The sequence below is a fragment of the Aquila chrysaetos genome, chromosome 9 (genome assembly GCF_900496995.4).
Source record: "Aquila chrysaetos chrysaetos chromosome 9, bAquChr1.4, whole genome shotgun sequence".
NCBI classification, from domain to species: domain Eukaryota; kingdom Metazoa; phylum Chordata; class Aves; order Accipitriformes; family Accipitridae; genus Aquila; species Aquila chrysaetos.
The window spans coordinates 14,995,898-15,008,524 of NC_044012.1; the positions used below are offsets into that span (position 1 = coordinate 14,995,898).

At 40.3% G+C, this 12,627-nt stretch overlaps 1 protein-coding gene and 1 long non-coding RNA gene across 2 annotated transcripts; one reads left to right on the forward strand and one right to left on the reverse strand.

Moving 5' to 3' along the window:
- Positions 1 to 747: 747 nt before the first annotated feature.
- Positions 748 to 12,436, reverse strand: DNAJA2 (DnaJ heat shock protein family (Hsp40) member A2). The gene is made up of 9 exons (XM_030026922.1): positions 12,241 to 12,436; positions 9,244 to 9,303; positions 8,052 to 8,275; positions 6,556 to 6,636; positions 6,106 to 6,239; positions 4,197 to 4,393; positions 2,325 to 2,469; positions 2,037 to 2,164; positions 748 to 1,519 (listed from the first exon to the last, which is right to left on the reverse strand). The coding sequence occupies exons 1-9, from the start codon at positions 12,316 to 12,318 to the stop codon at positions 1,331 to 1,333; spliced, it is 1,236 nt and encodes a 411-aa protein (XP_029882782.1). The 5' UTR covers positions 12,319 to 12,436; the 3' UTR covers positions 748 to 1,330.
- Positions 2,374 to 3,699, forward strand: LOC115346663. Its single transcript, XR_003925190.1, has 2 exons — positions 2,374 to 2,490; positions 3,236 to 3,699. It is a non-coding gene; the product is annotated as an uncharacterized LOC115346663 (long non-coding RNA).
- Positions 12,437 to 12,627: the final 191 nt, after the last annotated feature.

The window sequence follows — 12,627 nt, forward strand, 5'->3', positions numbered from 1 at the left end:
CAGGGGGAGAAACCTCACTGTAAAGAAGCAGCTTACCAACCAAAGTTCATGCACACATCCTTAATGTTAACAAAACACTTAGGTAACTAACTGTACCTGATAATTATTTAAGGTCATATTTTTGCTTTGTTGTGGTATTTTTACCAATTAAAAGCATATAAAAAGGAAGAGAACTGAAGCTGGGGAACTTAAATGTCTTAATAGTTAAAACAGAAAAGTGCAAACTACAGGAAAAGTAAGAAAACCATCTACATTTAGTATGTTTCCAGGTCAAAAATTTTTGTCAAGTACAGTACTAATCTCAGTCTCTTTACAAACTGTATTAATGCAACCACAAGTTGCCAGGCATAATGTTCATTTTTACAAAGATTTTTTTTAAAACTGGAAACATATCTCTAGGAAGTCAGACTGAATCAGACTTTGAATTGGATTCAAAGCCTAAGAGAAAGACACCATTACTTTGGGGTTTAATCATCTTCATTTAAAAGGTTTTGTTATCTTCTGATTGAGCTCACATATCCTTGTTTTTCTTCATACAAAGGGGACATGGCTGCAGCCTTCCCTGTGCCCATTTAGTCACAAAGAAAAGACCATTATATGTGGCACACAATTGTTACCTAACTGCAACCTAGTCTTAAAGCAGCTTCAGCCTCTCTGTATTTATAAAATGTCTACCATCTACATAGTCTCTTCATACACAGAATAGGTAAAGCCACTGGAGAAGTAAGAGTTACAAGGCAAAAGAAATATATTATACACCAACTGCTTTTATTTAATTTCAGAAACCGTTCACAAGATGGTAGAAAAAACTTACAACCACTTCTAATTTAGTCTTCCATTGTTCCCAGTCAGCTCTAAACCCATTATGTGCAAAGCCCATTTACCATGCATCTAGATGATAGATACAGGCTATGAAATTCTTTATTCTACTTGTAGCAGCTTATGCAGGTGCAGCCAAATACCAAGCCTCAGGACAAATTGTACACAAACTTTACAATGTAGAATTTGAATTTAAAATATGAAACTTAAAATCTACACAAAACTGGTAAAAATCAAGCACAGATACGAGGACAAACTTAAAACCCATGTGAAAAGGAGTCTCGTCTTCCTTTCAAGTGCTTTATTCTGCTACACAGTCAAAATGAAGATGTAAGCTTGTGGTTAGTTTAAATTACACTCTGTAGATACTATAGACCAATTTAAAAGTTACACATACAGCAATAGATGTCCATTGGTTCATCTGGATTACTTATACAATCCAGCTGGATTGTTGAAAACAAGTCAGGCAAAATTTGAAAGAAAATCCTTGTGCAACTTTTTAGACAAACGTTTACTGATGGGCACACTGTACCCCAGGTCCATGATGGCTGCTTTCTTCATCAGAACTATCGTTATAAGCTTCACGTCTCTGGCCACCACCTGAACCACGAGTGGTATCAAATTCCTGAAGATCTACCTCTTCTGCATCACCAATTACATTAGGAAATTCTGGTCTAGCTGGCAGAAGATCTTCAAGTTCCTGCCCCAAAAAAAGAACTGTATTCAGTACTGCATCTACAAGTGCTAAATAAAGTGACCAGTTTCCCACAACTTCAAGACTCCCTCTCAGAACAGGTTCGGTTTACAAGTCCAAGCTGATATAAACCCTGAAGCGCATACCCATTTAGAAGTATCCAAAGCATTTGTATCAACTGGAAGACACCACTTAAAGAAAACCAAACAGCTCCATGTATCATCAACCAAAAGTGCAATCAGTAAATACAGTTGCACTCTGAAAACTTATCACACAGCAGCAGGAAGACTCTTCCTCCTGCCCTCGTCTGCCCAACATCTGCACAACTCTTAAATACAGGTTCCGTAAATTCATATTCCAATGGGTATTTTCAAGTGACATGTTGCCATAAACAATGTTAAAAAGAACAATTGTACTTGCATCTAAATTTAAGCACTGAAAGCAAGCATGTGAGGTACAACACACACACTGTGCACACACTGTCAAATAAGACCACCGCGCTTCTGCTTGAAAAACTACTTACTGAAAGCTTTTCTGGGCTAATCCAGTTATTTTCAGGAAACTGAACGTCAAATTTAATGTAAAGATCCCCCTTCTCAAAAGGATTACGATACTGTGGCATTCCTTCACCTCTGACTACGCGAACACAACCTGAAATTCAGAGAAGTAAGCTGGAGAGTGCTACTTCAGAACAAATCTTTCTCTATGCAATTCTCTTAATTTCTCTAGCCTAGGTTCAGTTAACAGGACAACAAGAATAGGATTAAGTGTTAAAGAATGTCAAAAGAAGTCTTTATCAGGTCAATTTTACCTGGTTCAATTACTTTTCCAGGAGGATATTTAACCACAATTTGACGTCCATCAAGGTGCTTAAATGTGAACTGAAATCCACACAGTGCTTCAACAAGTCCAATCTTGTGCGTCATATGCAAGTCATTTCCATCCCGCTGGAAGACCTAAAAAAACAAAAACAGGAGGTATCTTTTCTAGTCCTATAATTGTATCTCCACAAGACTTGTTATTTAGAATTCATTATTATTTATTCTTAACATTCAATGTCAGAGCAACAGCCTTTGTACAAAGTTAACTTAATTCTGTTAATCAAATAGCTTAACATGCTTGGGAAGTTTGTGCCTGAGGGAAGTGTCATCTAAGATAAGGCAAACCATACTATATACTATGATGTAAGGTTCAAATTAAACAAGGCGGCCTGTATAGCAGCAGTGCTCTCTTACCCCCAAGATCTTCTACACAAGCAACCTATGAACAAAACTTAGGACAGTTTGACACTACTTCCCCTGCACCGGAGTACAAAAACCACATCTTTGTTTCTCAACATTTAACTAGTCATTGTGCATATCTGCTTCAGCTAACTTTATCTACAGCAGGGCTTTGATCAGTTAGTCCACAGCAGTCATAAGTGATCTTTAAGCTGTATCACTCACAATTCTTATCAGAGTAAATGTAAGCTTTATCCACTGGCAGAACTATGACTCCCACCTCAAGGGAAATTTTAAGAACACTAAAATCTTCACTAAAAGTCAGTCTAGTTTTACTCAGTAGGACACAAGGTACAGTATTTTTCAGAATTGTTAATACTGTAAAAATAGATGTAGTTCGTTAGAAGACCAAGACAGAAGTGGCATCCACCATCTGGATTTGATGCCATCATGCACATCTGACTGTTCTGTATGCTTACAGACTGTTTCTCCCTTATCATAGTCAAAATAGAACTGCGATGCTACGTTTCAACCAGTGCTACAGAAGAAAGAAGAGAGGAACGTGTAGAGCTATGCAAAACTGAAAAATTAGCAGTCCTTGACACAGCTTTGAAAAGCTTACAAAGTACCTAATTTTCAGATAACCAACATTATGTCCTTAATATGTGACTGGAATTTAAATCTGTACCAAATGCTACTCTTTATGTCACAACAGAACTTCCCCCACCACCACCATTCCATTCAACATTTTTTCCAGAGTAGAACACACAAACTATTTCTTCTTTCATCGTAGTAATACCTGGCCTTTCTAAACAAAAGCATTCAAAAAAAGCAGCAGTCACCTCAACTCTGGCCTAAGGCAGTTTTAACACAGAAAAAGATAAATTGCAATATTTAATGCAAAACTGCAATGTATATACTCCAGAATACAGTAGGCATAAGCCTTAACAAACTAGTATAAAATAATCATGTGTCTTAGTTTTGTTAAATGTATCAGTAACATCAGCATTCTGTGTTATATTTCCACAACCACAGTAGCAGAGATAGAAAGCACTATCTGGGGATTTTAATAGGAGTTCCCTGCCGTGTCGCAAGACATTGGTAAAAAAGCAACACCTAGCATTTTGTTAGTGTCACAAGCAAAGCAGATTGAAGTTAACATCCTGAATGGCTCTTCACTGCATCCACTATATCAAAGTTAGCCTGAACTTACCTGAGAAAGCTACCTTTTATTAGCATTAGGAAACACCAGAATCTGCATGTCCTCTGGCTACAGACTTGCAAAGTTTTTTCTGGCTCACCATGAAAGCCATGTTACTTGCTATAAATCTATTAAAAGCTATTTACCATCTCTCCCAGAGCTGCAGCTATATGAATTACTTTAAAATGAACAGCCATCTATATCACTTAAATATGAAAGACTAGGATAAAAGGCATTTAAAATATAAACTCAAAAGCATTACCTCATTCTCCTTTTCTTGGAGTAAGAGGACAATATCTCCTGGTTCCACACCTGGAGCCTGATCTGCTTCTCCGCTGAATGTAATTCTTTGCCCATGTTTCATGCCTTTGTCTACATGGACTTCAAGTATTTTTACCTCTTTGATCACCTTCTTCCCTTCACATTTTTTACAGCGATCTTTTTCATTAATTACTTCACCTAAAGAAAGACAAATTTTGAGTTCAGAGATTTCCTCATAATTGCATCAGATTCTGAAGAAAAACTATTTTAAAGTAAGCTGAAGAATACATGCAACACAACTAGTGATTTAGATACTGCTTTATGAATTCCTCACAAGAAGAAAGGCTTAATTTACCCTAGCTAGAAGAGGGGGAAGACAAAAAAAAAAAAAAAAAAAAAAGAGGGGGGAGCGAGGCAGGGAGTACAAAGGTACACATAACCTTCCAAGCTGTCTTATCAAGGATTTTGAAAAGAGTGCTTTAGAGAAAGGCATAACAAGACTTTGTCTATAGCTTCTACCGCTCCTTAAGTCTTGTCTCCTGTATCCTTACCACTTGACTTACTACTCTCAAAAAAAAAAAAAAGCCTACTTCTCCATTCCTTGTTATGCTGGAGGATGACAGCTATAAGGATGAAGCTAAAACCAAACTGAAGCATCTCCCCTCCTTTAAAAGTCAGAATACAATTTTCAAACTATTTCAGTGAATTTAGGAAGCTTAGTTCCACTTCTGTTAACAACAGTGAAAAAAGGATTACTGGGTTCTGTTTATTGACAGCCACATTTTACAATATACCACCACAACAAAGTACTATGTAAATTAAGCCAGTAGAACTAGAGAGTCTTGCATACAAAATGGGGGGGAAGATAGCTGGTCAAATCACAGTTTCAAGCAAGAGCAATATGTAGGTTTTCCCATGGAAAGGATCTAACTTTTTCTGACACATAAGGGATTTCACTTTTATACTCTGAAACTGAATAGTTTTTCCACATTGTCCATCACCTCTAGCAAGGCGAACTGAAGGATGACTATCCAAAACAGCTTAAATTCTCTGTTCCACTTAATCTTTATTTTTCAAGTAAACTATTGTCTTTGTACAGGCTAACCAAAACATTAGGCCACATGAACTGTACAATTTCAGTACTTATTTCCAATACTGCTCTAAGTGCCACAAGCAGATGCACTTGCCTTAAGATATTAAACTTGCAGCTTAAACAACCTTTCTGTGAAACAAAGTATAACATTATGATGCAGTTGAAACTACTGAATAGGTAGGTTAGATATGTAAACTGTGAAAACAATATATTCAAAGACAACATCATTTATGAATTGTTTTGACTAGTCACAAAATACAAGTCTCTGTAATTCCCAAGTATCGAGAAGAATAAAAACATCCACAAGGTGATGTTACTACTCTGGAAACTGCAGAAGATCTAAAAAGGTATCACATGAAGTGCAGATCTTGTGCTGAACTTGTTCCCCCAAACACAACCAATTCAGCAAAACATATCTTCTTAATTTGAAGTAGTTAAAAATGGAAACCTAAAGTTGGATTTTAACCTAAACCTGTCCTTGGACATTAGGAGACTGCAAAAAAGACAAAAAGCTCCTAAAACAACAAAATCTTGGTTTTTACTTTAACACAAGAGTAATAGCAATAAGTAATATTCACATCTAAGTGTTTTTAAAAACAATCAATCCCTACTGCTCAAGCTTCCAGGCTGCTTTTCAGTACATTAAACACTGTAAATCTCGCTGTTCCAAGTAAAATGATTTCTCCATGTTGACAGCAGATTGAGACCCAACTGACTAGGTGGGAGCAAAACTGTCCTGGATAAGTTCCTCCTGAGATTTAACCAGGAGGTTGAATCCAACTAAATGCATTTAGTAACACAGAATAGCTTGGCCTACCTTCTCCGTTGCAGTCAGAGCATACGGACTGCATCTGCTGAACCATTCCAGGAGCCAGCTGTCTGATCATGATACGTACACCTCTACCCCGGCAAGCATTACATTTCTGAACAGCTCCAGCCTTCCCTCCCTGCCTAGAATAGCAAGCACCAGTTGCATGAAAAGTAAGTTTTTCAGAAACATACGACAAAAAAACCTCCCACATCAGTAGGTTAACATTTATAATTGCACTGCCAATTATAGTTAGGTTCTTTCCTCCCCCTTTCCCCCCCAAACAAAGCCCTTGAACAGTTCAGTTCCATCAACAGTATCATTCAAGTTCAACAATTTTCTAGTCTGAAAGCAGGCTCCAGTAAGTCAAATACCGATAAAGATCTGACATAAGAGATGCTTCATTACACTATATGCCAACAAAGCAACCAGAGAACTCAAAAATACAAGCAAACTTACCCATTACATGCACTACAAAGGACATTCTTGCTAAGTTGTAGTTTAGTTGTCTTTCCATTATACAGATCTTCTAAAGAGACTCTACAAAACAAAGCATTTCTCCTGGGTTATCATTTAACAACTTACTTTCACCATGTAATTAAAATACTTGCCTAGGACAAATTAAAGAAAAACAGATCTTCATAAAAAGACTAAATCTGCTATTAAAATAAGATTTTAAAGCACCATTTTCGCTTTCACAAGGAGTCATTAAAAACTGTTCCATACATATGAATATACACCTGTAATATTGAACATAGTTTCAGAGAAAAGCTACGATTAGTCAGAAAAAACCAGATAGTATTGCTTGTGTTTCTCAACAGGAAACAAGCTGATCTAGCATTTTAGGTTTTATTTTACAGTCATAGTGGATTTTTTTTTTTTTGTTCTACCAGGCAGGTGAGAAACAAACCTCTCCAGACTGTCCTGACAATATTTATAGCATGCATACATAAGAATACATACAGAATACTTACTACTGTATTGGGCTTTCCACACAAGATAGTTTAGTGAGGAGGGGTTAGCATGTCCCCAAGGCCACTTAATGATTTAGATTTATTCATGTTTCAATTTTTTTAGAAGCTCTTGAATACACTATCAAACTCCAATAACCTTCATCTATTGACAGAAGTTTATGAACACATTTAGTCTTTCTCCTAAAAGGGTTTGTTAGTGGATAGAAATTTCAACTCAGTGTATTGAGAAAAGGTTGCCTAGCATCAGTGTTTACAAATAACAACAAAACCAAAGCTAATTAATAATATAGCATGCAGCACTAGCTACTAAACTAAGCAAGCATGTAAAAGTAAACAGACTTTACTAAGCACGGTTTGCCAACCACAGGAAAGATGCAGCTTAACTTAAGAACTTAGAAAGGACCTGCTCAGCAGGTACAAAGCTAGTCATTACTGCAAGCAGAGATCTACAAAACACAATTAGATGTGATATTCAAGCATGGCTTTAAAAAAAAAAAAAAAAAAGAAACCCAAACTAAAACCAAACCCACCACACACACTTTTCCATTAATTATGCAGTTCAACTTTAGTTCCAGTTGGTATTGCACTATGAATGCAAGTCAACTTAAGTCTTTCCAGAGCCTTAGTACCTCTGCTTCCCTAAGAATCCAGCTAATGAGTAATACTCAGTTGTTGAATGCTTTTTCAGATTAGAACTTCCAAACATAATTAAGGAGCAAAACCAAGGAAAGTAATGCTAACAAAGTATATACAGGCTAATAAGCAGGCAAAGCAAAGTATGAGGTAGTCCGTAAGATTAACCAATCATGAAAAGTAACTTGAGATGACTGCCTTCTGGGCTACACGCGACACACAGGTCTGAAAAGCAGGTGCAGACTGCAGAATATCTCAACCGAGAAGCATATTACAAACATAAACTAGAAGAGTCAGGTACTGATCAGGAAAGCCTGAAAGTACAAATCACAGTATCAAGATACTCACTTGAGTGGATGCATCATATCTTCTCCTCTTCTTCTACCATTACGACTTCTACTCTGACCACCCATGAAATTGAACAATCCACCACCAAAGATATGGGAGAAAATATCGTCCATTCCACTGCTTCCACCGCTACCTTCTCGAAGACCCTGTTCTCCATATCTATCATATAACTCACGTTTCTCTGGATTTGACAATACTTCATAGGCAAAGCTTATTTCTTTGAACTAGAAGAGGAACAGAGTCAAAACAGTGCATGATAATTTGTAACTTCAAGGGAGCATTTTACTACTGTTTCTTGCCCAGCATGAACACCCAATTAAGAAGGTACACAACGGAACAGTTTTCCACCCTCATTCTAGTATGCAAGACTTAAAAGTCAGACTTGGGCTTAGTTGTGTTACCCCTTATCATAAAATATGACATTTTATTGCAAAACTTAATTGACTTTGTTCTTTACTGTGCCTAGCATAAGACAGTTTTCTTAAAAACAAAAAAACATCCAAAGAAGAAAACCCCCAAGTACGCAATACTGCAGTAGCCAACAGGCAAAAAAATCCCAGTTACATACTAATAGCAAAGACTTCAAGATATGTTAGGCACTTAAAATACGCTAACAATTGAGCAACTTACTGAAATGCATATTAAGGTGTTTGTCCTCAAAACACATTAATACCTTTTCAAAGTCATCTCTGCTCACCTCTAAGCAACCATTAGAACTTCAGTTCTGTTACAGACAATCAGCTGAGTCAACTTAATCGACATTTTTTTAATTGTTATTAGCATAACAAATCTAATACAACATTCCCACGTGTGTAATTTGTTTTATGCTGCAGCACTTTCAAGAACCTCCACACGTATTTTTCCATGTTGGAAAAACTTGGAAAACTGACTTTTTCAAATACCTATGTAGATGCCAATGCCAGCTGACACCATCTCGGCAGATGAAGAGAGGCGGTTTTCCCTTAGCATTACCTTCTCAACCAATTTGACTCAGTCAACTGCTGCATTTTTTCACGAGGTACACTGGTAGATTGTGAGATTGGGAAGAAGCAGACAAGACAGGGTTCCCTCTCACAGTTATTATTTTTTAACAACTTGTAACAGCAATCCCGCAACACCTGTTTTTGGTCCCTTAGATGCTACTGTAATAGTAAACTTCAGCAGTTAAAAAAAAAAAAAAAAAAAGTCTTACTTTGTCCCCTGCATTTGGATTCTTATCAGGATGGTATTCCTTGGCCAGCTTTCGGTATGCCTAGTTGAAAGAGGTACAAACTTAGTTTCAATTTTGATTCATCAGTTCTTTTCTGAGAAACTCAAATAGTATCTCCAGAAAGAAAGAAAACCCTAATAAAGCAAAGTGAGAAAATGAGTGTTTTGAAATCACTCATACGTTGGAATGGTACATAAAAAATTTTGACATTTCTATATGCATAAATTAAATACACTTGGATTTAAACATAACTACAGCACACAATAGCTAGAACTAGTTTTCCTGCTTATCTTAATTAACTTACAGGAGGAATCACACTGGACTTTCATTAAAATTACTTACTCTACAGAACCCACTCAAAACCTACAATATGACAATTTAAGTTTCAACCCGTTTGTCTTTCACCTATCACAGCAATACATTAACAACAAAATGGCTGCCTCAGCTTCTCATTCAACCCTATCAGTCAATCCTCACAATAATCACTTTATTCTTCCTTACCTACCAATAATGGAAGATTTCATCTCACTTTGAACTAAGTATATGAGTTACATGCACCGAAATGTACAGATGACTGCTTTTATTTAACTTCATTGTTCTAAAACAGTAGGAGGAATGAGTACAGCCAAATCTGCAGACGAGATTTTTCAGAAAGCGCTTTTTTTTGACCAGTACTTTGACTCTCAGGACCATTACTTTTTCTACAGCAGTACTTCATCTGTTTTGCTTATACTTTAGAGGATCAAAGCAAATAACAGGACGGGCAGAGACTTTTCCTACAATTTGAGTTTTTGACAGTAAAGACCTCAACTCTTCCCCCACTCCACCTCAACGCCCCCCAGTAACAATCAGGGGACAGATATTAATAAGTTACATGGTATACAGTCTTTTCTTTTTTTAATTGTACACATTAAAAAAGCTACAGTGATGCAACCGCAAACAACTGCAACACTGGTTCTTAAGAGTACATTTTTCAAAAGCTCTATTTCTGTAGAACTGAGCATCTAAATTAGCTCTTTAGAACTACATTAAGAGAGGTTTACACATAAAGCTTTACAGAGATCACAACTTTCCATTTTGTACTGGAACAAGTAGGATTCCTTTTTTGTATCTGCACAGTTACTTCTCTTTACTGATTATCTTGAAATACTCCATACTTCTCCATGCAATCAAAAAATAAAGTTTGATAAGGAACTAATGAAACAAAAATAGTGCACTGATACTACAAGCCAAATATTCTAAACCACAGTAAGCGCAAACAACAAAAATCATAGGTCTTATAGAACAAATTACCCATCAGTAACAAAGCATAATCTTCCACAAACCTACATATGTAACAAAAAAGGATTTTCCCCACATATTTTAAGGAGTCTAACCAAGGGAAAAAAAAAAAAAAAACAAACAGAACACTAAACTGAAAACCTACATAACATTATCTAATCAGGAAAAAAGGAGCTTGCGTGGCGGTCTTTAAAAAGAGAGCACGCTCACATCCTTGCCGATAACAGCATTCCAGTTTAGAGCGATTCTTCGGACCACCCATGGCCCAAAAGGAAGCTACCACTATTTATTTAATCAGAAACAGATCCAGAATCAAGGTCTGCACTAACACCATATTATAACTTGAATAAAAGTTAATTTAACTAATCAGTGTTAAAGCCTGTTCTCTCAACCCCTTTTGACTAAGCTGTTACCTATTTATTTTCACTTTCCTATACTGTTATATATAGGTTAAAATATCAGATTAATAAAGCATCCATGTGACCTCTCATTGACAATAAGATATAGATGAACTTCTTGCCATTGCAGGCAGTTGGAAACTTTACACTCCATAAGTCTAATCCACAGCAATTAATATTGACCAGCACAGGTTATCCGAGTGGAAAACCGCTATCAGTTTCTCATTCTTACAAGACACAGATACCTTTAAGAGAATTCAGTAAAAATAAAAAATAAAAAAATACATTCTACTCGATTGTGTTCGGTATACAGCACTATCTTCTCACTGCACGCCTCCCACCTCTAACACTATTTCAACACTGCAATTGCCTATCCCTGCACAAATTAGGCTACCACATGCATGATGGGTAACGCAGAGTTGTTAATACCAGCACCACCCATCAGCGGAAGCAGGTCACTGCTAGTAAACTGTCTGGTTAATTATCCTCCCTCACGTGTAAATGGCCATTAAGCCCTTTTAGAAAAAAGTGGTTTATATGCTACAGAATGAACCGGACGTGGTGAATCGTTACACTGACGACCTGGCTCCAAGTTTTCACCTCGCTTCTTTGTTTACCTTACCTTGCGGCTCTCGGCCGGTGAGGGATCGCGTATAGGAGCAAAACGAAACCTTACTAAGGCCTACACGTGGGGCAGACAATGGCTCCAGCGAGAATCCACCGGTCGGTCCTTCACGAGGATTTTCACACCCCGTGAGCCTCCCGCCGGCTGCCAACACCGCTCTGCCGCGCGGGAGGGACGCGGCGCCCCGGGGGCGAGACGAGCAGAGTCCCGCCGGCGCCCGCAGCCGACGCGGAACCCGGCGGCGCCGGGACGGGGACGCGGGGCGCACGGCCGGGCCCCGCCGCTCCCTCCTCCCGCCGGTCTCCCTCCCCTCCCCTCCCTCCTCCGGGGCCCGCCCGCGGCCTACCCCGCTCCGTCGGCGCCCGCCCGCGAGCCGGGCCCCGGCGGCTCCGCGGCGCGGCCTACCGAGGCGGCACCGGGCGCCTTCACCCGGCGCCGCACCCTTCCCCCCCCTCCGCGGGCCTCAGCCGCGCGGGCCGCCGCCACCGCCTTCAGGCCACGCTCCCCGCGCCCGCGGCCTTCCCTCGGCTCCGCTCCCCCTTGCCTCCCGCCGGCCCCGGGCCCGCCTACAGCCGCCCCGCGGGGCCCTGCCCGGCGGCAAGCCCGCCCCCTCCCCCCGCGGCGCTGCCGCCCGGTCTTCCCCGGGCGCCGGCCGCCGCCGCCCCTGCCCCGCACCTTCTTGAGCTCGTTGTCGGAGGCCCCGGGCGGCACCCCCAGGATGTCGTAGAGCTTCGTGTCGGCCACGTTCGCCATGGCGGCAGCGGGCGGCGGGCGCAGGCCGGAACGGGGCGAGGGGCGGCGAGGACGAGACCGGGAGCAGGACGAAAGCCGCCGCAACGTCACGCGCAGACGCCCGCGTCACCACGCCGCGACGCGGGAGGAGCCCGCCCGCCCCCTCGCCCTTCGGCGGCGCGGCCCCGCCCCCTCGGCCCACTTCGGGCTCCTGACCCAGTTCCGGCACGGCGCGGCAGGGGGCGCTCGCGTCGGGGGGCTCGCGCCGCCGCCCGCAACGGCCGCGCCCGGGAGGCGGGAAGAAGCCGTGAGGGACGGGACGGGACGCGA